The sequence below is a fragment of the Mytilus californianus genome, unplaced genomic scaffold (genome assembly GCF_021869535.1).
Source record: "Mytilus californianus isolate M0D057914Y unplaced genomic scaffold, xbMytCali1.0.p SCAF_15, whole genome shotgun sequence".
NCBI classification, from domain to species: domain Eukaryota; kingdom Metazoa; phylum Mollusca; class Bivalvia; order Mytilida; family Mytilidae; genus Mytilus; species Mytilus californianus.
The window spans coordinates 4,975,812-5,003,588 of NW_026262637.1; the positions used below are offsets into that span (position 1 = coordinate 4,975,812).

At 32.2% G+C, this 27,777-nt stretch overlaps 1 protein-coding gene across 12 annotated transcripts; it reads left to right on the forward strand.

Annotated features, from left to right (window-relative positions):
- Window positions 1-1,256: 1,256 nt before the first annotated feature.
- LOC127725245 (SWI/SNF-related matrix-associated actin-dependent regulator of chromatin subfamily A containing DEAD/H box 1A-like) lies at window positions 1,257-27,506 on the forward strand. 12 transcript variants are annotated; one of them, XM_052232106.1, is made up of 23 exons: window positions 1,257-1,298; window positions 2,911-3,078; window positions 4,414-4,542; window positions 4,744-4,798; window positions 6,453-6,673; window positions 7,970-8,244; window positions 8,655-8,751; window positions 9,323-9,390; window positions 10,501-10,644; window positions 11,292-11,515; window positions 12,670-12,760; window positions 13,397-13,496; window positions 14,652-14,790; window positions 15,147-15,282; window positions 17,232-17,369; window positions 17,717-17,812; window positions 18,489-18,737; window positions 19,970-20,071; window positions 20,956-21,051; window positions 22,141-22,259; window positions 23,301-23,483; window positions 24,550-24,656; window positions 25,352-27,506. In XM_052232106.1, the coding sequence occupies exons 2-23, from the start codon at window positions 2,916-2,918 to the stop codon at window positions 25,420-25,422; spliced, it is 3,003 nt and encodes a 1,000-aa protein (XP_052088066.1). In that variant the 5' UTR covers window positions 1,257-1,298; window positions 2,911-2,915; the 3' UTR covers window positions 25,423-27,506. The 12 variants fall into 12 exon arrangements, with proteins under 12 accessions (XP_052088066.1, XP_052088065.1, XP_052088064.1 ...); XM_052232105.1 differs by lacking the exon at window positions 4,744-4,798 and adding an exon at window positions 4,811-4,865; XM_052232104.1 differs by lacking the exon at window positions 4,744-4,798 and adding an exon at window positions 5,212-5,266.
- Window positions 27,507-27,777: the final 271 nt, after the last annotated feature.

Consider the following 27,777-nt stretch of genomic DNA (forward strand, 5'->3'; position numbering starts at 1 on the left):
CATTGTTGTTTAACATATTTATAAATGATATTTTTCTTTTTGTTAAAAATGGTAGTTTGTATAACTATACAGATGACAATACTTTGCCTTTCTGTACTCCAGATTTTGATTTATTAATTTCAACTTTGGAATCTGAGTCAAAAATACTTATTGAGTGGTTCCGGGTGAATAAAATGCAAGCAAATCCCGATAAGTTTCAAGTTTTGGCTGTTGGCAAAAAGACCTTTGAACAAAACCCATCTATACATATTCAAAACTCGAACCTTACATGTGAAAAAACAGTAAAATTATTAGGCATTGAAATTGACTATCAGTTAAATTTTGATGTTCATATCAGCTCAATCTGTAGGAGGGCATCACAGCAATTAAATGTTTTAAAACGTTTGGGCTCAGTTTTGGATAGACTTAGTAAACTTACTATTTTTCATACCTTTATTCTTAGTAATTTTAATTTTTGTCCTTTGGCATGGCATTTTTGCACTGAGAAAAATTCCAAAAAATTAGAAAAGGTGCAGGAAAGAGCACTCCGTTTTGTATATGAGGATTTTACCAGCCCCTACGAGGACCTCTTACTTAAAGCTAAGGTGCCCTCCTTGCAGATTAGACGGATTAGAACAATGGCTCTAGAAACTTTTAAGATTATAAATAATATAGCTCCTGTGTGCTTACAAAATTTGGTGAGTGTCAAAAAATCTAAGTATTCTTTCAGGTATGTAAATATTTTAGATGTTCCACAGGTAAAGTCAACCCGTCACGGTAAAAAATCTTTCAAATTTGCTGCCGCTACTTTATGGAACAGCCTTCCAAACCATTTCAGGACTGAAAATAGTTTTTCACATTTTAAAAGTCTTGTTCAGTCCTGGAATGGTTTGGAATGTCGCTGTTCTGCTTGCAGATAATTCTTGAGATGTTTATTATTTATGTTGCTTTTGTTTGCTCTGGTCTAGCATGTTTCATTTCATTTTAAATTTGTTGCTAAATTTTTATTGCATGCTATGTAAGTGAGATTTAACTTCGTATAACAGGTTGTTTTATATGTCAAATTAGACTGTTTTTATGTTATGTATATGTTTTTATATTCGGTCAAAAGCTCCTTAGAGCTTGTGTTGTGTCTTTTAACTTATGCCGAATCAAAATAAAGTTTTCTTATCTTATCTTACTTTAGTAAATGGATTTGCTCACATTAGACTCAGTGTGAGTTCGGGATTGTTGTGCAGGTTTTAGGTTGAAAAAACTCTCTAATCTGAAGGCACGTTTCATTCTTCAACTGTCTCAGATTCTGGACAAAGAAAAATGTGGTAAAATGTCACCATAAAATCGCCTTGAATGTATCAGTATAAATCAAATAAGACATTTTAAATGAAAGACAGCTTTCTGAGATATATTTTTCTCTCAATACATGTTCTTGCTAGGCCCAAATCTCAAAGAAATGCCTCAAAAGATCACTGGTTGTACCCGCCATTTTTCAGCTTCACGGACAACCAATCGTTCGATTGCAGAATATTGTGTTGTTATGAGAATGCTAGAAGTTTGACACTTGTTCGACTTTTATATTGATCTTTCAAGACATTTTAAACTAGAGGAAATCACCTAGTGAGACTTTTTGTACAAAAAATACTAGAAAAAAAGATGTGAGCACATTTCTTTAGTTGTGGACATTTCTGAAACAGCTAGAAGTAGAACTGGAGTTCACCAAATATCTGAAAAACTAATTTATTTTTCCTGAAAGCATTAAATTTGTATGGTGTTTTGTATTGATTGGTGGTGTGGCTTGATTATAATTATGTCACTAGAAATATTAAATGTACATTTTCATCTAAAAAACCTATTTAATAGCCATGACAGACTTTGTGTGGTGTTGAGTTGGGGGTTTTGTCCTTGGTGGTGTGTTGTACATAATATGTTAGTGACACATCTCCATTAATCCTGTTAGAGAGTGTTCATCATGTTCATGGATACCACTGTACCCTCACAGCTTTCGAGGGGAGCTCCGAATAACGGAGGTATCAACCCAAACATACATACTAACTTAATTAAATTTTCATATTTTGATGAAGCTCTCCAATTGCTTGTTGTTTGATTAATTTTACACTGTTATACATGTAATTAATTGTTGTACACAAATAAAATCAATTTATATATATAAAGATATAAGGATTAATATTGCTAATGTGGCATCATTGCTAATGAGACAATTACAACTATCCGTTGACCATAAGGACAAAAATGTGAATAGTATGTTTTAGAAAATGCTGATTGAACATCACAGGTGCCAAAAGAAACTACTATATACACCTTATTGCTATAAAATCTGATCCACAAAACAGTCACTTAGACAACTTCCTTTTTGGGTCAAATGTCGCAAAAACAAATGGCATCAATAATTAGCTGAGGGAGGAAAAAGTTTAGAACGTGCACATTTTGAAATTATGATTGATTATCATCTAATTTTTTGAAACACAAATTAAATTCATACAAATAACTTGTTTGAAGTGTTTATGATGGTTTAAACAAGTCTATTTGAAAAGCGTTATGCACAATACATTGATTAAACAAGACCCCAGCTAGCTTCAACTGGTTTGTGACAATGAAAAGTTGTGTTATTTCAAAACTGATCTGGATTGGCACAAATAATGATAATGTTTTATTAGGTGCCGATTTGACTAGCATCAAACTGACTATAGCTTGACATTCTAGAAAGGATGCAGATTTAATCAGGTGTCAAACTGACTAGAATTCCCTTTTATAAGTATATATGATTTGTTTCATATGTGTATTTTTTTCTTTATTTGCTTTTGACCTTATCATTTATATCATGTCTTTAAGGATTAAAGAAGGAAGATAACATTCATCAGATTGACAAGTTCTCAGGGTTAAATTAAATCATAACTTAATTCTGGTATGTTTCAGGTAAAATGAGTGGAAATCCTAAGCTAAACACCCTGCTGCAGTATAGATTTATTAAAAAGCCTGTAAAAAAGATCCAGTCAGACAACAGTGATGAAGGATCAGAAAACAGCCAAGAAAATCAACATTCAGACACTGTAGATACATGTAGTTCCACACCAACTCTAAATGGTAAGTGGGAAGATCTGTTGATGTGTTATTGGTAGGTCACTACGATTCTCCTGTAATGCCTAGTTTTTGCAGCTACAGTTCAAGAGATTCTGGAGAAACCGGTAGTCATTTCAGAATCATAGGGGGATGTGAATTCTCTTTTTGAAACTAAAAATTCTTTTTTGTACTACATACAATTTCAATTTTGTTTTGTGTCTGAACTTACCATTACAGTTTTCTCAGTTCATGTCAGGCAACACTGTTGAAGATTAAATAAAAATAAAAAGAAAATATCATTTATTTATCAAAGTTCAATGAGGAAAACTATTCTGTTTATGATATTATGATATTCATTGTTTATCATATGAAAGACTTCATTACATCAAAGTCATATGAAACAAGTTTCTTGTAATTTTAATGTTATTGAAATTATTGAACCAATGCATGCATATATACTAAACTAAGTCATGTATGCACTATTTTTATACTTCATAAGAATCTATAACGTATTATCTACAAATAATATTTCATTCAGTGAGTGTTGATCGCAAGCTAATTAACTTTCGAGTGTGTTGCCAAAGTTTACCGGATCATGACATTGATAAACAATCAACAAAGAGCATGTGGAAAAGTAACAAATAAGTGAATAGATAAAACCATGACATTTGTTCCATGCATTCCCATTTGTTAATAAAACTTTTCCTTAACAGTTGTTTAATGATTTTTTGTATTAAATTTGTTCTTTTGGAATCAGTTATTACTATTTACCTTCAAGTGCAGGTTTGTTTACATTCTTTCATCATGGTTTTCCCTCGCACTTGGGCTGTGCAGTGGCTGAAGTTCTAAAGAGAGGTTCTGGGAATTAGTGTACAGGAGGACAATAATTCAATAGCAGTACATTTATGAAGATTTTGATAATATAAAGGATTTTCTTTTACGAGAAAGTTTTATAGTAAAACTTAACCATTCGAGTATATAAAACATACTCAACTTTTTTTTTTAAATTTGAAGTTTCATATGACTTAAGATATTTACTTACATGACTTATAAGGAAAGTTACTGATGACAAAAGCTACTTGATTATTCTTTTAGTGGTCAGGAAAAGGGAAGTTATGAACAGGAAAGGGACTCCTTTATCCCATTTACCTAGTAGTGAGAGCCCTGCATTGAAATTGTGATCATTTAGAGGATTCCCAGGCCTGAAGCTCTGGAAATGGTAGAAGCCATTTACTAAATTATTATTGATTACACATATATTTTTATTTAGGGGATTTCCTGGAAACCTTACTAGAAAATCTAGGCAATTCAATAGTAAGTCATTGACATTGTCATTATTGGTAGCTTATATTTATTTAGGGGATTCCCAGACAGTAGTACCAGAAACGCCAGAGATTCCTACTAGTCCCTCATCTCCAGTATTTCAACAGAAAAGTAAATTGATCAAGAAGAATGTGATAGAATCAGATGAGGAAGTTGAGTCTTCAGGTGATTGGTTGTCTAAAGATCAAGGCATTGTGACAAATGGCAATGGTTGTCAAAGGTAAGTCATCAGGTGATTGGTTGTCCAAAGATCAAGACATCATGACAAATGGCAATGGTTGTCAAAGGTAAGTCTTCAGGTGATTGGTTGTCTAAAGATCAAGGCATCATAACAAATGACAATGGTTGTCAAAGGTAAGTCATCAGGTGATTGGTTGTCCAAAGATCAAGACATCCTGACAAATGGCAATGGTTGTCAAAGGTAAGTCTTCAGGTGATTGGTTGTCTAAAGATCAAGGCATCATGACAAATGGCAATGGTTGTCAAAGGTAAGTCTTTAGGTGATTGGCTGTCTAAAGATCAAGGCATCATGACAAATGGCAATGGTTGTCAAAGGTAAGTCTTCATGTGATTGGTTGTCTAAAGATCAAGGCATCATAACAAATGGCAATGGTTGTCAAAGGTAAGTCTTCAGGTGATTGGTTGTCTAAAGATCAAGGCATCATGACAAATAGCAATGGTTGTCAAAGGTGAGTCTTCAGGTGATTGACTGTCTAAAGATCAAGGCATCATGACAAATGGCAATGGTTGTCAAAGGTGAGTCATCGGGTGATTGGTTGTCCAAAGATCAAGACATCATGACAAATGACAAGGTTGTCAAAGGTGAGTCATCAGGTGATTGGTTGTCTAAAGATCAAGGCATCATGACAAATGGCAATGGTTGTCAAAGGTAAGTCTTCAGGTGATTGGCTGTCTAAAGATCAAGGCATCATGACAAATGGCAATGGTTGTCAAAGGTGAGTCATCAGGTGATTGGTTGTCCAAAGATCAAGGCATCATGACAAATGGCAATGGTTGTCAAGGGTAAGTCTTCAGGTGATTGGTTGTCTAAAGATCAAGGCATCATGACAAATGGCAATGGTTTTCAAAGGTAAGTCTTCAGGTGATTGGTTGTCTAAAGACCAAGGCATCATGACAAATGGCAATGGTTGTCATAGGTGAGTCTTCAGGTGATTGGCTGTCTAAAGATCAAGGTATCATGACAAATGGCAATGGTTGTCAAAAGTAAGTCATCAGGTGATTGGTTGTCTAAAGATCAAGGCAATGTGACAAATGGCAATAGTTGTCATAGGTGAGTCTTCAGGTGATTGGCTGTCTAAAGATCAAGTCATCATGACAAATGGCAATGGTTGTCAAAGGTGGGTCATCAGATGATTGGTTGTCTAAAGATCAAGGCATCATGACAAATGGCAATGGTTGTCATAGGTGAGTCTTCAGGTGATTGGCTGTCTAAAGATCAAGGCATCATGACAAATGGCAATGGTTGTCAAAGGTGAGTCATCAGGTGATTGGTTGTCCAAAGATCAAGGCATCATGACAAATGGCAATGGTTGTCAAAGGTGAGTCATCAGATGATTGGTTGTCTAAAGATCAAGGCATCATGACAAATGGCAATGGTTGTCAAAGGTAAGTCATCAGGTGATTGGTTGTCCAAAGATCAAGGCATCATGACAAATGGCAATGGTTGTCAAAGGTAAGTCTTCAGTTGATTGGTTGTCTAAAGATCAAGGCATCATGACAAATGGCAATGGTTGTCAAAGGTGAGTCATCAGGTGATTGGTTGTCCAAAGATCAAGGCATCATGACAAATGGCAATGGTTGTCATAGGTAGGCACTGTCATTTACACAAAATATAATCTTTGTTATAATTGTGGTAAAACAAAACTATGAGAAAACCAATAGTCTGATTTATGACAAACCATTTTACAAAAGACAGCAACCAGGGACACTTGTAACTTTATTACCAGCCAATAGCCTCTCTAATCTGCTTCCATTTACATTTGTTCAGTATCGACTAGAAAAATGGAGGAAATTTAATTGAGAACATTTTTTTAATTCTCCTGTTTTTTTTCCAGTACAAAGTCAGCTTCCAAAAGAAAACAAAAGTTACATGTTAGGAATGAACTTGAGGAATCTTCTGACGATGAAGAACTTGATGGAGGACAAACAGACAAGGTCAGACAGATTAAAGATATGTTCCCACAAGTCAGTACCAAAGATGCTGTTGCTGTTCTCAGGATAAAGTTATGGAACACAGAGGATGCTGTTGACATATTTATGTCTGGAAGAGTTACTGGTGAGACTAGTCTTGAACAATGTTGAAAGGCATACAAATTAAGATATTGGGAAGTTTTTTATTGTTTAAAATCGATTTCAGAAATCATAATGGAACTAGTTTTCAGAATAACAGATCGAAAGAATTCAAAAAATGAAAATGTTGATGAAAGCATACAAATATTAAACAGTCATATGTGGTTCTTTCATTACTTTTCATAATAGCCACTTTTGCATGCTACATCTGTGACATACATGTATGTTGTTCATATGTTAAGTCCACATTTTGTTGGAAATATTCACTACAGTCATAATTTTGCTGTGACTGGTTATTTTTATGCCCCAGCCATATAGTGGCGGGGGCATTAAGTTTTACCCTTGTCCCTCAAAATTGGTTTCCGTCCTCTAACTTTAGTTTGCCTCAACCAAATGTTATGAAACTTATGCACAATGCTTATAATCACAAAACACCGATCAAGTTTGAATTTTGATGGCGTCACTTTTTTCCGTTCTAGAATTATGTCCCTTTACAAATGGAAAAATTGCTGAATTTTTCATTTCTGTTCTCTAACTTTATTTTGCCTCAACCAAATGTTATGAAACTTATGCACAGAGCTTATTACCACAAAACACATATCAAATTTGAATTTTGGTGGCGTCACTTTTACCGTTCTAGAGTTGTGCCCTATAACAAAGGGAAAAATTGCTGAATTTATCGTTTCCGTTCTCTAACTTAAGTTTGCCTCAACCAAATGTTATGAAACTTATACACAATGCTTATTACCATAAAATTCAAATCAAGTACAAATTTGGGTAGCATCACTTATACAGTTCTTGAGTTATGTCCCTTTATAACATTATATGCAAGCGGGGGCATCATCTGTGTCCTATGGACACATTCCCCATTTATTTTTAAATCAAACTGTATGACATCAAACACAAACTGCAAAGCGTTTTTGCTCAGCAATCTTTAAACAGTAGAAATCTGAATGATTAATCAAATCATAATGATAATTGTTGTTGTTGTATATAGTATGTTAATCATAGAAAGCTTACTGCGGATTAATTTATTTTTGCTGTACCAATTTTTGAGATTGATCGATAGTTTAACAAATTCTAATTACAAGCTTATAGAAGTTTTTATATTTTTGAAAACTAACATTTGTGGCAAACTTTAATCACCGAATCCACTGAAATCAGAACCCAACAAATAATGAATCAACAGTAACAAATCACTTCTTTCCTAAGCAAACCCACACACTTACACCCATTCTCCCTGACAACTGAAACCTTACAATCTACTTTTTCCTGTATTTAGAAACATTAAATCCACCTATGAAGAAGAAACGAGTTATCAGATTTAACAGTAGCGACTCAGAACAATCTGCTCCTCCACGGAAGAAGTGCCGTCGTGTCGAGTCTAGTGACAGTGAAGACATGGACAGTCAAACGACTGTCTCATATTCTCAGACTGCAGACAGTCAAGCTACTGTGGAGTACAACGTAGACAGCCAGGAAACAATACCAGGTTCTCAGGATCAAAAGGAGCAGATTAAATTCCTCGTTGAAGCTTATCCCGAAAAATCTAAAAAGGTAAAATTAATTACAGATGACTATAAGATGCTTGTTTTTGTCTGTTTTTGATTTATATGGTCAATATCTTACTTCTAATTATCCTCAGAAAAAGATGACAGTCATAAAATACACAATTTTTTGAAAAGATGAATAGAACTAAAATTATTACATTGGTTGAAAGGAAATACTGAGATATCCCAGGAAAATAAAAACTGATAATTTCACTACTCTTGACGTCATTTGTCAATGGCAAGGCATTGTCGATGACATGCATTACGCACATCCCTAAATTTATTTGTTGTTTAGTCACTTAAATACTTTTCGATAGTATAAGTTGTGGATTAACTTTTCTAGAACTATGTGAATTATTTGTTTTTTAGCAATCAAAGTTCAGCATGTGCATCAGTTTAAACATTGATATTTTTCAGTACTTGAAAAAGTTGTTATCAAAGAATAACTGGTCTATTGAGGCTGCAACAGAAAAACTAGAACAAGCTGCTAAAAGGTCCACTGATGATTATGCTGGTTCGTATATAGTACATTGTTTTGAACCATTTCTTGTTCGTTCAAAGTTACATGAGCTATTGTCTCCCTTTGTAAATCTGTTTAAAAATTGCTTTTAAATGTCATACAACCAACAATGATAACAAAATAAATCTTTTGGAACATATGTTGTAAAAAGGGACTGAAATCAGTGAAAGCATAGAGATGCAGGATCAAAGCTACATTGTTTATTAGGGCTATTCCCAAAATATATTACTGCTAATTCAGAAATTATTACATGCATTTAAATTTTAAAATATTGATCAATGGATAAAATGAGAGGTAAATTCTGGAAATGCTGCCCAACAAAATAAAAATAAGATTAAAGTTTTAAATACAACATATATTTAATTTGAATTGTCATATTGTTTTAAGGGCACTAATAGTTCAATCTTTATTCGTGATGCAGCAATGCCAAAAGAAATATATTGGTTTTGGGGTTCAGGAGAATGTTTTGCAAGAACCTATAAAGAATAATGATGCTATAACTTTGTTTATTATGTGTTCTTGTTCAAAAACATATATGATGTTGAAAATTGATTTTGATTGACAGATGCTTTAGATGATGAAGATGGGGATTATGATAGTGATGAATGTGTAGACAGTGAAGACAGTATTGATGTAAGTATGAAGATGAGGATTATGACATTGAGAGGAGTATTGATGTAAGTATGAAAATTAGAATTATGACATTGAGAGTAGTATTGATGTAGGTATGAAGATGAGGATTATGACATTGAGAGTAGTATTAATGTAAGTATGCAAATGAGGATTATGACATGGAGACCAGTATTGATGTAAGTATGAAGATATGAATTATGACATTGAGGCCAGTATTGAATTAAGTATAAAGATCAGGATTGTGACATTGAGACCAGTATTCATGTAAGTATGAAGAAGAAGATTATGACATTGAGACCAGTATTCATGTAATTATGAAGATTGGGATTGTGGCATTGTGATCAGAATTGATTTAAGTAAGAAGATGAGGATTATGATATTGAGGCCAGTATTGATGTAAGTATAAAGATCAGGATTATAACATTGAGACCAGTATTGATGTAATTATGAAGATTGGGATTGTGGCATTGAGACCAGTATTGATGTAAATATAAAGATAGGATTATAACATTGAGACCAGTATTGATGTAAGTACGAAGATGAGGATTATGACATTGAGACCATTATTGATGTAAGTATGAAGATATGAATTATGACATTGAGGCCAGTATTGTTGTAAATATGATAATGAGGATAAAAGTTAGGACACTGATTTTAGTTTTAAGATGAGGATTATGGCAGTAATAAATGTTTATACAGTCTGGTTAGTATTATCATATGCAAATGAGGTTTATCACACTATTGACTTCAGACAATGATGATATGTTTTGTATTAAAGTATGAAGACCAAGATTTATAATTGTAAAGAATGTAAACAAATGAGACAATTTTCTGCATTACATGTCAACTGTTATCATATATTCTTTTGATACTCTGGCTAGGCATTGCTAGTCACTAATTGATTGGTGCAGTTCCATATCCACTAGGCACAGATATTCTTACTCTAGTTTAAAGGTTTTGTGATTATTCTAAAGATGTTTGTCTTTCGATTGTTTGATTTGTTATTTTGCTATCTTATTGGTGTATAAACCACATTCTAATTTATTTTCATGTATATGTATAGCTATTCACATGTACAAAGGAAAAGAATATTAATCATTTTACTGACAGGAAGAAGATACTGGACAGAGATCCATCATTCTGTCATTCTTTGATGATGCTACATTAGAACAACTTAGCACTATGCCTGGAGTATCCAAAAGGAAAGCAGAGATTATAGAGGCACTGAAACCATTTAAAACATGGGATAAACTGGTTTGTAATGTTAATCGTTTGGTTTAAGTGTAAAGGTTTAAAAATGTTTCATTCAAATTTGAATAAAGATGAGTTTCAGATATGGTTTGTTGATCTGTAGTGACTTAGGTTGTTCTGAACCTCTTCTTTAGTCTCATGATTTATTCTACATGCTGTGTATTGATTGCTTAGCAATGTCACAATCTGGTAAACTTCGGCAACAAACTCGAAAGTTAATTAGCTTGCGATCAACAGTCACTGAATGAAATATTATTTGTCGATAATACATTATAGATTTGTAATAGATATAAAAAATACTGTGCATACAGGACTTAGTTAAGTATATATGCATGCATTGGTTCAATAATTTCGATAACATTTAAATTACAAGAAAGTTGTTTCATATGACTTTAAAGTATAATAATGATTTACAGATCAAGGTTGTGTTTTATTTCAATTGACTGAATTTTCATGAAAAGGCTACAAGGGGAGGTGCATATTCATATTTTAAGTGTGCACTTACAATGCAACAAAAGGTCTGTCATATGATATGAAATGTGATCCTTAGTTGTCATGACTTCATTTTATTTTAGGTTCAGTGTTTCACCACAACAAAAGGTTTATCATATGATGTGATCTTTAGTTGTCATAACTTCATTTTATTTTAGGTTCAGAGTTTCACCACAACAAAAGGTTTATCATATGATGTGATCCATGGTTGTCATGAGATTATCCGTGTCAGGAATGTTGTGATCAAGCTGATGGAGAAATGTGAGAAAATATCAAAGAACATGGAGAGTATCGTCTCCTATCTGACAAATAAACAGGAGCTAGAGGAGGCTGATAATGATGATATACAGATAAAAAAGCAACCAGGAAACTTAAATCCAAGGTAAAACAATCAGGTAATCTTAATCCTGGGTAAAACATTCAGACAATCTTAATCCTAGGTAAAGCAATCAGGCAATCTTATTCCTAGGCAAAGCAATCAGGCAATCTTATTCCTGGGTAAAACAATCAGGCAATCTTATTCCTAGGCAAAACAATGGGGCAATCTTAATCTGAGGTAAAGCAATCAGACAATCTTAATCTAAGATAAAGCAATCAGGCAATCTTAATCCTAGGTAAAGCAATCAGACAATCTTAATCCTAGGCAAAACAATCAGGCAATCTTAATCTAAGGTAAAGCAATCAGACAATCTTAATCCTAGGTAAAGCAATCAGGCAATCTTAACCCTGGGTAAAACAATCAGGCAATCTTAATCCTAGGCAAAGCAATCAGGCAATCTTAATCCTGGGTAAAACAATCAGGCAATCTTAATCCTGGGTAAAACAATCAGACAATCTTAATCCTAGGTAAAGCAATCAGGCAATCTTAATCCTGGGTAAAACAATCAGGCAATCTTAATCCTAGGTAAAGCAATCAGGCAATCTTAATCCTGGGTAAAACAATCAGGCAATCTTAATCCTAGGCAAAGCAATCAGGCAATCTTAATCCTGGGTAAAACAATCAGGCAATCTTAATCCTAGGTAAAGCAATCAGACAATCTTAATCCTAGGCAAAACAATCAGGCAATCCTAATCCTGGGTACAATGTTCAGACAATTTTAATCCTAGGTAAAACAATCAGGCAATCTTATTCCTAGGCAAAACAATCAGGCAATCTCAATCCTGGGTAAAATATTTAGACAATTTTAGTCCTAGGTAAAACTATCAGGCAATCTTATTCGTAGGCAAAACCATCAGGCAATCTAAATCCTTGGCAAAACAATCAAGGCTATTAGGGCTGTTCCAGAAAATACTATGTCCCCCCCCCCCCCACAAAATCGATATTTTGTATCACTTATTCTGTTGATCATTCCTATGGATTCTAAGATGAACAATTTCTGTCTTATTTCTATGCACTTATGAATTTATCTTGATGTAGATTTGAGGAGGCCATATTTAAAAACCTATTGTAAGATCTTCATGATGGAATTGACTTTATAGATCATCATAGGATGGAGATTAAGGTTAATAGTTAATACATTCTTTTACTTTTTACAGCTATCAGTTGAAACCTTTCCAGATGGTAGGACTGAATTGGTTAAGAATAATGCACACACAGCATTTAAATGGTATCCTAGCAGATGAAATGGTGGGTATCTGTGTGGAATGTGTTTTGGGGTTAAGTATGACAAAATGATCAGCAGCAAGGACGGGTCTGTTTTTTTTATACCTAACAATAATATGGTGTCTTGACACATTTAATGGTTTATTACATTAATGGAGGGAAGGTGAGAGTTTGGGATTATCACACATGGAAAATAAAATGGACCCCATAGATTTTTGTGTTACCCTTGTGTGTCCACTACTCAGCTATAAAGTATGATATTTATCCAGATTTTGTTTTATTATGCCTGTAGATGATGACCTTATTTTATTGTTTAGTTGTATATTGATGAGTGTTAGTTGTTATTTTCATTTGTTTAAATTGGTTTACTTTTAATATTTGACAGAATGTTAGACTTGAAACAAAAGAAAATATGATAAAAATTGTAGTTACCCATACTTTTTGTTCAAGCTTTTATATAGTTGCATAAGTTTCTCAGTTTTCTCAACAGAACCTTATAGCACATTTATAACAGAATGTATTATAGATATGATTGCTGTAATTTTGGGGAAGCAGTACTACATGTAGTTTTGGCAAAGTCTTTTTTATCTTGAAATTTTCATATATTGGCTATTCAGAAGACCTTTAGTAAAACATCAATGTATATTTTATCTTCTGCAGGGATTAGGTAAAACAATACAGACAATAGCATTTCTGGCACATCTGTTAGAGGAAGGAGAGAGTGGACCACATGTTATCATTGTACCATCATCTACAATAGGTATAAACTTCAAACTAGGTTGACAAATTACATGTTATCATTGTACCATCATCTACAATAGGTATATACTTCAAACGAGGTTCATAAATTACATGCTATCATTGTACCGTTATCTTCAATAGGTATTTAGTCGAAACCAGGTTCACAAATTACTTAAGTAAGAAATGACATGGAATTAAGTAGTAAAAAATTACATTGTACAAATTTATGTAAAAAATCTTTTAAGTTTGTTACTGAATAACATTTAGATCATTGAAAAGTCATGGAATCTCTGGAAAAGTTGGATATGGATGAATATATGTTAAAGAGGCATTAGCTACAAGATATAAAAAAAAATTAAAATATGATTTTTTTTTGTTCAATCGTTAGTGAAAGTGAAATAGTGAATAATAATTTGCTTTTAGCAGCCAGTTTGGTTCAATTTTGTCAAAATTAGCAAAGAAACATCCCTGATGAATTATTCACCTGCAAGTGAATAATTCGACCTCATTGAATCGTTATTCATGTAACCTTCAATTTAACCCCTAAGCTGGAGATGGGTTACGCATGAATTAGGCGTGTTCAGTTATTAGTAGGAAAAGAATGTCAACATTGAAAATATATTTTTAACCTATAATATGAAATCAAACAGACCTAGAAAAATCCAATTGCATGGGTTCGCTATCTATTTATATCTATATTTATGTTTATTTCGGGTAATATGACCGTTGGCAGTCTTCTGAGGTCACCACGATGGTAAATTAGATGGCATCTAGACTAAAATACACACGCAATTCTGATACATATTATCGAGCTCATGCATTGTAAATTGTTTATTTTAGACTTTTTATAATTTGGATATACGTTTTAGTATATTATAAATCAAATATGAGAATTTGAGTCAAATCGGTGAACATGAATTTGACAGCTAATGCCCCTTTAAAGTGCAGTGTTTTGATATACAGTAAAATGAAAATATACACTTGTATGTCCATCTACATTTTGTACAAAAGCAAGAGAATGTTTTGATCAAATTTGTATGGCATATTTGAATCATTAGACAATTTTCTTTGTTTATACTTTCTTGTCTCTTTTTTGCGAAAATTTCCAACTTAACAGTATCAAACAGCTTTTCACTAAAATGAATAAAATTGAAATTAATTTTGCTCTTTATAGACAATTGGTTGAGAGAGTTACATACTTGGTGTCCAGAGTTAAAGCCTCTGATTTATTATGGCTCTATGGATGACAGAAGATCAGTTAGGCAGTCACTTCTGTATGACAATTATGACAACTACAATGTAATAATTACTACGTAAGTACTATCCAGAGTTAAAGCCCCTGATTAATTATGGCTCTATGGATAACAGAAGATCAGTTCAGGAGTCACTTCTGTATGACAATTATGGCAACTACATTGTGCTAGTTACTATCTAAGTACTGTCCAGAGTTAAAGCCCCTGATTTATTATGGCTCCATGGATGAATATCGGTTCTGGCATTTATTCTATATGACAATGATGACAACTACAATGTGCTATGTGTTACAATGTAAGTGCTTTTTAGAGTTTGTGCAATTTTATGTTTGAATGAAAACTTGTGGGAGTGCATGGAATTATTATTTGCCTCTAAAATTAAGAAGGTGGTAATGATAATTTTTTTTTCTTTTCAGATACAATATGGCTACTGGCAATGTTGAGGATCGATCTCTGTTTAAGAAGCTAGGTTTCCATTATGCAATATTTGATGAAGGTCACATGTTGAAAAACATGTCCTCCATGAGATATCAAAATCTAATGAAAATCAATGTAAGTATCAAATGTGTGTGTGCGATATCTCATCTTATCTCAGAAATATGTCCCCCATGAGATATCAAAATCTAAATATTAGATTAATGTTAAGTATAAGATGTGTCTTTGTGAGATATCTCATCTCAGAATCTCAGGAAGAAACAAGAAAATTGTAAATCTATTATTTAATCCATAGAACACTATGAACAATCGGGGACAAATCAGTACATATAGATTTATAATCGCCAAAATTGATTGTCTGAGTTGAAGAGTTTTTACCTGTTTTCTTCAATATGTTAAACCTTGACTTCTGATGGATGAATATACTTTTCATTTTAATTAAGAAAATAGGAAATACTCTTCAGTATATCAAAATTTCATTTAGCAAATTTGTTTAAAACTTAGTAAAAAAATACACAAAAATGTCACTCCCTTTCCAGTATTGACAATGCCGATCTGAAATGTGAAACTGATTTAAATTCTTGTTATCTCATAAAATGAGAATAAAGATTCTGAAATCAATTAAAATTGAGAATGGAAATGGGGAATGTGTCAAAGAGACAACAACCCGGCTAAAGAGCAGAAAACATCTGAAGGCCACCAATGGGTCTTCAATACAGCGATAAAATCCCACACCTGGAGGCGGGCTTCAGCTGGCCCCTAAACAAAAATGTGTACTAGTTCAATGAAAATGGACGTCACACTTAACTCCAAAACATATAAATGAACTAGAATTAAAAAAAATACAAGACTAACAAAGGCTCCTGACTTGGGACAGGCACAAAATTGCGGCGGGGTTAAACATGTTTTGTGAGATCTTAACCCTCTCCCTATACCTTTAGCCAATGTAGAATAAACAAACAGCAATATGCACAGTAAAACTCAGTTTAAAAGAAGTCTGAGTCCGATGTCAGAATAGGTAACAAATAATAAATTAACAAAGGACTACTAGCAGTTACTGACATGCCAGCTCCAGACCTCAATTAAACTGATTGAAAGATTATGTCTTCATCATATGAAAATCAAGCACAATCCCTCCCATTAGGGGTTTAGTATCATAAAATATATGAGAAGAACATAACCCGTTTCATGCCAACAACTGGTTTTAGAATAAATGTGTTTATTTCCGATGCAAAGACCCTATGAGTGAATCAATATTAATACCAAAATATGCCATCTAATATGACAATTAACCTACCTGAGTTTTGCTTTAATGACATTGTTTGCTTGTTCTCACCTGTTCAACCTGAAATGCATTTATAAAATAAGTTCAAACAGATGTAGGGATCATGTAAGTGTTCTCACAAAAAAACTATGTGAGACTGAAGTATGTTAACAAAAGAAAATGAATTTTAACTTTAAGGAAGGTTACAAATGAGAACCAACGAAAGTCCATGCTATTACCTCAATATGCTTGTAACATTTTGCGATCTCTCTCTTCTGTTAAATTATTGATATTGAAGTTTTGAAAGATTTTTTATATAATAAGGAGATGTGGTCATCATATCAATGAGAAAACTATCCATTAAAGACCAAAGGACAATGAAATGAAAAATTTCAGGTCATAGATTAATAAAAACTTGAATTACATACTGGTTTACCATTGGACGTTAATAAGAAACAATCAATAACATACTGGTTTACCATTGGACGTTAATAAGAAACAATCAATTACATACTGGTTTACTATTGGACATTAATAAGAAACAATCAATTACATACTGGTTTACCATTGGACGTTAATAAGAAACAATCAATTACATACTGGTTTACTATTGGACGTTAATAAGAAACAATCAATTACATACTGATTTCAAATATGAATAAGTTTGTTCTGTAACAAATCCTTAATTGGTTAATTCAGAAATGTTTGATTAGCCTGTCATATATTGCACTTTGAATCAGTTTAAAAATTATATGTTATCATGCCTTTATCATTTCTTTAATTTATTGTGTTTTTTTTTCAGGCTGAAAGAAGATTATTGCTTACAGGGACACCATTACAGAATAATCTACTAGAACTAATGTCTCTTTTAAGTTTTGTCATGCCAGAAATATTCTCCGGGAAGACAGAACATCTCAAAAAAATATTTTCTATGATAACTGTAAGTGTAAAAGACAAATGTGGTTTATCGTTGTCTATATTTTGCACATTTTAAAACATTTTTTTAAGCTTGATATGAAAGTTGTAATTGAGAAAAAAATTTATATTGTGAAAGAAACAGGAAGTGACTTGACAAGAATTTACATGATTGGTCTCTAGATAAATTATTGCAGAATTACAGATTATACTTACTTTAACCAATTTCCCCAAAATAAATCATGGAAACAAGTAAACAAAGAAATTATGGCTTTGTGCAAGTTGTTTTTTTTTTATTACAGTATTGTTCATGTGTTCCAGTATTATATGTGTGTATTATAATTTGTTATGATCTTCTTATTAATGTTTCAGAGAGCTGGTGATGACAAAAGCAAGTATAGTGCAGAGAGAATAGCTCAAGCTAAACGTATCATGAAACCATTTTTACTGAGACGTCTTAAATCAGAGGTAAGAACTGTGTTTATCATATAAGATGTTAAATAGAACATACTTTTAACACTTTGTATATTTTCAAAGTCCAAAACCGGGTTGTAGTATTGTGATGTCAGTTGGGCAGTTAGGCAGACGTATGGATGAGCAGAGAAAAGTAGGTACCTCATTTGTGTAATCAACTCCTACAATTTTCAACCCAGATCCTTGAAACTTTACAGGAAGATTGAACATATGTTGAATTTGTGCACCTGCTATTATGAAATTGTTTGAGGAATTTTTTCTCATATTTCCAGACTGGAACTAAGTAATTTTTCAGCAAAATTTATGAAAGAGGTTTTCAACTTCTCCTACAGTTTTCAACCCAGATTCCTGAAACTTCATAGGAAGATTACACATATGTTGTAGTTGTGCACCTGCAAATAGGGAATGGTTTCAGGATTTTTTTTATTTTTCCAGACTTAGGAACATCTTTTTTTACCAAAATTTATGAAAGAGGGTACACGTTTTGTGTTATCAAATCCTCCTACAGTCTTCAACCCAGGTTTCAAAGATTGCATGTATGTTGATGTTGTGAAATATTTTTTTTGGGTTCCCCTTTGCAAATCATGGACATTGCAATGGTTTGGGGTATCACTTTGCAAGCTTTGCCCTGAGTATCTCCAGCGTTTTAAAATATTTGATTTTTTATCAGGTCCAGAAACAATTGCCAAAGAAATCTGAAGAATTAATCAGATGTGAAATGACTTCTGAACAAAAAATAAGCTATGAACAGACTGTGAAAACTTTTGCACAGAGATTGAAAGAAGAAGGGAATGAAATATTAAAAGGAGGTGGAGCATCTATATTGATGCAGCTACGCAAAATAGCTAATCATCCCTTGTTACTACGTAATCATTTCAGCGATGATAAACTCAGAAAAATGTCAAAAATTATTGCTAAGGTAAGAAAAGATTTTTTTCAAATTCAGAAATTGGTATAAATTGAAAAAAGCAAAAAAGGCAGAAAATTTCAAGAGCTATAATATTAAAAAGATGTAATTGGCAATAGAAAAAGTTATTTCATGGTCCATTTATCAGAACATACATCTACATTCATGTATTATTTGCTTTGTTAACTGTAAAATAAAGTGTATACTTGTCTCTACCATCTCCATTTCATTAAACCGCCTCGGGTGTCTTGTGGTAGTGTGTTCGCCTCAAGTGTGGAAGGTCGTGGGTTCGTGCCCCGGCTGGGTCAAACCAAAGACTTTAAAATTGGTATTTGCTGCTTCTCCACTAAGCAAGCGGCATTAAGGAGTAAGAGCAAAGGCTGGTCAGCTCGGAGTCAGAATAATGTGTCCGGGTAAGGTGACATAAAATTGAGAATGGAAATGGGGAATGTGTCAAAGAGACAACAACCCGACCATAGTACAGACAACAGCAGAAGGTCTACAACAGGTCTTCATGTCTTCTTGCGAACCGTTACCTGGTGAACTAGCACGTTAAAATCCGGCTCAGCGTGTCGGTCTAGTATAAAGCAAGGTTAAAACTCATATTACATGAACATGTTCTCGTCCTGAATATGCATATTAATTTGCTGCTGGACGTTAAGCAGCCATCATCATCAATTTCATTAACTGATTACAGGTGACTGATGTCATTTTGAAAATTTTTATATTAAACCAAACACATATGATACAAGAAATTGGCAACTACTTCAAATCTCATATACCACACAGCCCTCTTGAATTCATTAGAAATGTTAAACTACAAATCAAATTCTTATTTTTTCCAAAAATCACATACAAATTTGAACAACACCTGCAATTCCCTATCAAGAAATTATTTATAACATTACATTTGAACCATCAAAAACAAAAATAAAGTATCAACCATACCAACACCACCCTTCTTTCTGTGATTTTGTTAAATTTACAATATTTTTATGTTAGTTTTTGTAACTTGTAGTTAATTAAATCTTTATTTTCTAGGATAGTTTTTCAGCAATAAATTAACTCCTTGATTAAAAAAAAACTTAATATATCAAGAAGTAAGAAATGATTTATCCTATGGGCTTTAAATGTACAAAAATTATGTTTATTTTAATGTTAAAGTTAAATGGGGATTTGAAAGATTTTTTCGTATGATATTTCCTCTTGACAAATTTTATTTTTGTGCATGTTTTGTATTGTAGGAGCCATCACATATTGACAGAGGAGCTTTGCCACAACTGATTTATGAAGATCTACAAGTTATGCATGATTTTGAAATTATGAATCTCATAGACCATTATAAGGTATTAAGATCTCATAGATCATTATAAAGTAAGATTTGAAATTTTGAATCTCATAGATCATTATAAAGTAAGACTTGAAATTTTGAATCTTATAGACCATTATAAGGTTAGACTTGAAATTATTTACTTTGCCTTAAAGTTTTGTTCCTCACAGTGTGGCTCTTCCCATGAAATTAGCCAGTACAAGAGAATCATACTTTGGTGAAGCGCGGTAAGGGCTATTCCATTTTAATCAATGTGTAGGGTAGGTATGGACTATCAAAATCTCCCCACAAATATAATACAATGAATAATTTTGCATACATGTCCAAAAATAAGAATTCCTTTTTACCCTCCCACATTCATTTTAATGGAATATTCCTAAAATATCTTGTCATAAATTTTACAGAGGTATTATACAAAAGGAAAACATTATGAATTTTTAACTCTTAAAAAGATTTAAAAAAGATTGTGATGGTATTTGCAGAAGAAAGTAGAAAAATCTATAAATATGTCTGATGGTTTAAATCAATAAAACACAAAAAAAACTTTTGATATTTGTACAAATCTATGTGAATCATTCTTCATTCTTTTGATCTATGTATATTTTTATTACTGTAAGTTGATAATTAAAGTTTTTACACATCACTTAGTTAATAATTTAAATTTTTACACATCACTTTGTTGATAATTAAAGTTTTTACACTTAGTTGATAATTATCGTTCTGAAACATTATGTTGTTGATAATTATTGTCATTGTTTAATCAACCTTATAATATATCTTCTTCCATCTATCAGTATTCAGACTGCATTTAAGAAGTGCAAAACAAAATTTCTTAAAATTACTACATTATTTCTCCATTCACAGTAATTTGATGTTGACAATATTTGTGTTTCTTTGTAGAGTTATTTAGGACAATTCCAGCTAGACCAATCAGTAATAGGAGCATCAGGGAAATTTATCAAATTAAAACAATTACTACAGGACCAAAAGGAAAAGGTATGTGTAGCGATACATATAGTCCTAGATTGATCTGATGTTGTATGGACTGTTTAGGACTTTCTTCGGCAGAGGGACATCAGAGCACATTCCATATCGAAACTCTGAAAATTACCAAACCAGAATCCCAATAGATCCGTTTTGAAGTATCATTTAATACATGAGCTTTGGTTTGTGCTACAGGGGTTAGAACATTGATAAAAATAATATATTTATGGAATAAAATGAATAATGAATCCAATAAAATATGATTTTGGGACCGAAACTTGCCCCAAGTAAGTCTTGGTCAGCAATTTCCATGCTTTCTTAATGGGCTGCCTTCTGATGTCCAACAGCCCAAGTAATTCCAAAAAGGCTGTCCAAGCAATCTTAGACAAGGGTATATGTAGGATAGTAAATCTTAATGGAAACCCTTTAGGTCAGTTTCTATTGGTAAGGTTACTTAGGTCATGGTCCAGTGACTTTGAATTAATTAGCTATTTTCATTGTTTAGTTTTCTGCTTAAGTTAGTTTGATGGGAACTACTTGTGATAGATCAATGATATTTTGTATAAAGTTGCATTACTATCAGTCCGTATCAGTTTGACCACTATTTTGAAGCCCTGCCCCCCAAGGTCATGGTCCATTGACTTTGAATTAATAAGAAATGTTGCTGTTCGTCAGATTGTCTTTTTTTGAATTTTCAGGCAAGACATATCTCTGTGTCAACACTTTATGTGTATTTTTCTTATGATCTTTTTTAGTGATAATTTTTCATATCATGCTACTTGTTAGAGATAGAAAATTATAGCTAGTATCCAAGGACTGTTAGCAACAGCATTTTTTTTCTAAATCAAGGGAAATGTATGATGTCATTAACCTGTGTCGTTGATGTTGCCTAGGAAACAGTGATAAACAGATTATCAACAGCCTTTAGATTGATTGTAGCTGAGAAACACCCTATTGTTTGAAATACCACCAATAATCTATGAGTACATACTTATTTGAAAAAATTATTATCATCCTGAATATTATTGAACACTTGGGATATTATTATTGGATATTAATTTATCATTAGTCAAAGAATTACATTTTTGCTTTTTATTTTAGGGAGAGAAAGTTCTTATATTTAGTCAGTTTACAATGCTAATGGACATTATGGAGAAATTTTTAAAACAAGAGAAACATAAATATTTAAGATTGGATGGCCAGACACCTGTTACAGAGAGGTATATAGAAACTTTTAATATAGCAATACCAAAAAGTCTATTTTGGAAGTCAAACAAAGGATAAATCATGAAAACATTGTCTGGTATAATCATTTAGATAAGTCAGATTTTGTAACAAAACATATTTTTTAAAATGATCTTTTTCATTGTATTTATTGAATAATAATAAAAGGAAATTTGAGGACATCAATGGAACAGCATCCAAACAATACAAATATATCTTAAAAACAGGCTTCTAGAGGTCTCCTACCAATGAACTAGCCTTCCATATGTAAGCTCTAAATTAACTCTAGTCTACACAAGTTATAGAGATATCAACACAGATCGTTAAAAATCTCATATCAACACCAATGCCTAAAACGACAAAAAATTTCAAGATTTCACTTTTATATTAAAAAAAAAAAGATACATAGGAGAAAACTTAAGCATTAAACGTTTTCACTACAATCACAAAAGGAGTAGGCCCGGTAAGACCCTGTTTTGGCCCCAAAATATAGCGTTTTTACTAAGTTAAGAATGTAAACTTTTAGCTATTTATTGGAAAGTAAAATACTTTTGTTACATAAATATGGGTTGTTTTTGACAATACAATGGACACAATTTTAGCATTTGTGCTAATTTTAAGATGGTTTTTGTCTAAAATGGAAGTGGCCGCACTTGTGTTCAGTCTTAATATTTAGCTTTATGTTGTATTTAATGATAAAACATAACATATTTAAATGTTGAGACTGAACATGAATGCGGCCACTTCCATTTTAGACAAAAAACATTTGAAAAGTGACGTTTTATGGCATATCAAAAATCTTTCATCAGATGTACTTTGAATTTTAGACCGAAATTAGCCCTTACCGGACCTTCCCCTTTTTTGAGACAGATACATGTAGTATGTTTCAACCTTATAGTGATCCTGTTTGCCAAAGCTACTCAATAACATTCTTTCACATTACAAACAAGAAAAGATATTTTTTTCAACAAGTTAGTGATATAAAGTTTGTCTGTCAAATATACTTTATAAGAAAATAACATACTATTACTTTTCAGACAAGATCTGATTGATAAATTTTCCAATGATGACAGTTTGTTTATCTTTATGCTGTCTACCCGAGCTGGAGGTATGGGGATTAATTTAACAGCTGCCAGTACAGTTATTCTGCACGATATAGACTTCAATCCATATAATGATAAACAAGCAGAGGACAGGTGTCATAGGGTTGGCCAAACCAGGTAATTTGTAAAAATGTACAATTTCTTTATATAGCATTATGGGAAAGCCACGAAAAATTTAATTCCTATTTTGACAGATTTGATATATTTTCCCCATGTTTCCAATGTGTAAATGTTCAGTTGCTCAGTACAAATGGTCAGTATCCAGCATACATTGTAGAATACATTTACTGTACTGCTATCCAAAATTTCGCCTCTCTTTTGTAAATTTAGCTTTTAATTTTGAGAAATCCATTACATGACATCCATGTCATCTATGTCAACCAATAAACATTGGACATAAGATAATATATGGGAGAAATACATCACTTGACATCTATTTCAACCAATAAACCATGGACATACCCATCACATGCATGTCAACAAATAAACCACGGACATAAGATAGTTTTGGATTCTAATTTGGACACATAGTCAACAATCCCAAATGTTGTTTCAGTGAGAAGGTTGTTCACAATACCAGCTGTTTAGATCATCATTCAACAGATTTTAATGGTTTTAGATGTATTATTGTTTTGACCTAAATCAGTGAATGAATTAAACATTATGGTACTCACTTTGATAATGCGCCTATCGTGATCTTATGTATTTCAATATACTTTAGAATTGGTTTCAAGTATCATATATTCAAAAAGTAAACATATGGACAATCTTAATAATATACATGTAATATTTATATAAAATCAGTTTTATGGATAGACCTGACAATCTAACAGAATTTTTGTTATGTTCTTATTTCATTTATCTGCATTTTACTTTAACAATATGGATAAAATCAAATTAACAATTAAATCAAATTTAAATTCTACTGGTTATAATAATCATCAATAGCATTGATGATATAATTGGCATATAATGTAGATTCATTTCTATTCAGGGTTTACCAATTTTTTTCGTAGATTTGGTGAAAATAAGTAGGGCAAACCACAAATTTAAATGTTCAACGAAGTACAAATTTCAAATAGGTTTTTCTGCAGATTTTGGCAAAATTATGAAATTGATATCCATGAAAATAGATGACTCCACATTAACTGAGGTAATAAATAACTTGGCCGTTTTTTTACAGAGAAGTGAGCATCATTCGGTTGATCAGTAAAGACACGGTAGAGGAAGCCATGTTGAGATGTGCGCAGGAAAAATTAAAACTAGAAAAAGATATAACTACTGATGAAGGTTTGTATCATTGTATTTATAAATTATTTTTCTAGTTAACTACTAAAGCATGCTTTGTAGTATATCCTGATAAAAGAGAGGCGAAAAATACCAAATGGACATTTTAACTCATAAGTCAAAAATAAACTGACAACGCCATCATGGCTAAAAAGAAAAAGACCAAGAGACAAACAATAGTACATAAAACACAACATAGATAAACCAATGTGTTAACTGTTATAGAACCTGTTTTCTTGTTAGTAATATTGTTTGGTAAGGTTAGCTCTAGTTCGAGGATCAAAATGGCTTCTGTGCCTATAATAAATTTTGACAGTAAAACAAACCCAGTATTAAGCAAATTTCATATAGACTTTTTCTTGCCAAGACAAAGTCCAAAAAGTGAGACAGAGGCGTGCTGTTTCAGACGGCGTCAGCAGTGTCAACAGTGTTTTGTTTGTGATCGTCAGTTTAAGGTGAACCACTAGTGGTAGGTCAATGATATTTGATATGAAGTTGTATTTGCTTTGGTACATCTCATTTCTATGGAGATTATTTGGCCCTACCAGCTTAGTCATGGTCTATTGATTGAAATTATTGCATAGTTTACATGTTTTAAAGTTTGTGATCAGGTCAGTTTCTAATTTTCTAATTCTAATCTGATCCTGATACTACCAAAGATGTAGCTCTATTTGATACTATGTACTTTCTTCTTACAGGATCTGAGTCTGGCAGTTCCAAGGATGTAGCCTCATTGTTAAGACAAGCTCTGGCTGATAGCAGTGTATGATGACAGTTTATATTAGGCATATTTGTATATACATGATATAAGAACAAAAGAGGAAGTATGAATGTAGATTAGATATATGTAGCCATGTAAAAATGTTTGAATGAGGTTTAAAATATAATTAGTTCTAAAAGGAGGATGAAATAAATATAGGACCAAATGTTTTACCAGTGAATTACTGGTGTTTAATTGCTGTACATATAAGTTGAAAAAATAGCTTTTTTAGGCAGGGAATTTTAACTATGAACTCTGGTGATTGTGGCAAATGATTGAATCCTTCTGAAATGTCTCTTAATTAATAGTGTTATTTAAGAGTCATAAATCAGGATACTGTCAACTTCTGTCAGTAACAATCATCCTGTTTATCAGTGATTAGTTTCCCAATGGTCAGTATGATTTTTAACTGAAACACCTTGCATGTACTGTCCGTGTAAATATCAAATTTTATAAATGTTTATACTGTTCTGACATGTGACAATTAAAAGAAAATGAAGGTTAATAATGCATGAATTAATTACTTTGTAAAGTTATTTATCATTGATCTTGTCTTGTAACTGATGTTTATCCTGTACAGAGCATGTTATGATTACTCCACGCAGAGTTTGAATTAAATGAGATTGAGAGATTTTATGGTGTCAGAGTGTATGTATATAGCGTCAACTCATACTTGACATCAAATTATGATCATATTATGAGCACATCTATTAAAGCAAAATTTTAGAACACTATTTCTGTTTGAGTCCAGTCTTTAAGATGAGTATTTATCTTAATGTTAGAAAAACAATAAGAAAATCTGTTTTATAGCATTGAATCAATTATCAACACTGACACTGTATTGTATTCAGTTTTTTGTTGTTGATTTATAAATATTTTTCATTTGAATAAGTTGAAATATCGATGTACATAGTACAAATTGGGAACAAATATTAATTTATTGTTGTTTTTGTAAAAATGAAATAGAATAAGGCAAAGCTATCCATGTGAGTTTTTCATTTCATTGAAATTTATCAGATTTTTTTTAATTCGTTTAAAAATTAAAGACCCACCATTTAAACATATGTCATTGTGAAACTGTAATTTGTCTAAATGTTAAATAGACAGCTTTGTGATAAATTGAGAGCATGATTGACATCATTTATAGAATTTGATATTTTATTTGGTGACATTTGTTAAAATGGAATAATTTATAAATAAAATGTTGATATGTGTATACATGTTGTATTTGTAAGAAATATTGTTAATGTTAAATAATATGGCTTGTGAAACTTAAAATCATTTGTACATTTATCATATTTTAAGAAAAAATCATTTATTTTCTTCACTTTTTTTTTTGTTTGTTAAATAAAGGCCACAATTAAGATAAATGAAAGGTAGGCCCTGACCACTTTACAATGCTACCTATTGATAATGCTTACTGATCATGTCATTAGAACTTAAATGTATTTACGGGATGTGCATTTGGTGTTTGAGGTTGTTATGGTTGTAAATTATTTAACAAACCCTCTAACAGGCATCATTTGTGTTTTGTTCTTTGAGATGATGGTACTTTAAAGATGCGTTATAGAATATTTTGTCAATAAATTTTTAAATGACAGACTATAATTACAATTTTTATAAATCATTGCTTTGTAGATATTCACCTGTGGTAGTGCTAGTTTTATTGGTAGACAAATAGTTTAAAGTGCTTAGTTAAATAACCTTTAATTTTTTTTCTGTTTTGAATATGTGATTACATTGTGTCCTGGAACACTCATTTTTTATCAAAAAAAAAAAAAAAGAAAAAAAATTGTAGGTGGCTTTACAGATTTGGAACATTCATTTTACACGAAGAGTTCTGTGTTTTTAGCTCACCTGGCTGAAAAGGCCAAGTGTTCTTTTCTCATCACTTGCATCCATCGTCAGTCGCCCGTCGTTGTTAACTTTTACAATAATCTTCTTCTCTGAAACTATGGGGTCAAATTTAACCAAACTTGGCAACAATCATCATTGGGGTATCTAGTTTAAAAAATGTGTCTGATGACCTCACCTGCCAACCAAGATGGCCTACATGGCTAAAAATAGAACATAGGGGAAAAATGCAAGTTTGTCTATTAGGGATCATAGATTTATTCTTACGAGGAAGCTCCGAGCATGCTCGGAGGATGCTCGGAGCTTTTTCAGTAGGCTCTTCTCTGCAGTTTATGTGAAAATAATTATCATGATCCATTAAGATGTCAATCAAATCTACACCACTTCTATAATAAGGAAAGTTGAGCATTATAGAGGAAGCTCAATTAACACCTGTGTAAACAACTGATCTATTCAAATACATTTTGCATGACATTTTACAAATTATAGAAAAGATAAAAAATTCTTCAA

Excerpts from the sequence above, each read along its gene's own strand:
- LOC127725245 (XM_052232101.1), top strand. The coding sequence starts at position 2,916 with ATGAGTGGAAATCCTAAGCTAAACACCCTGCTGCAGTATAGATTTATT. Across the intron at positions 11,516-12,669 it reads CCAGGAAACTTAAATCCAAG|CTATCAGTTGAAACCTTTCC; the intron begins GTAAAACAATCA and ends TACTTTTTACAG. Across the intron at positions 12,761-13,396 it reads GTATCCTAGCAGATGAAATG|GGATTAGGTAAAACAATACA; the intron begins GTGGGTATCTGT and ends TATCTTCTGCAG.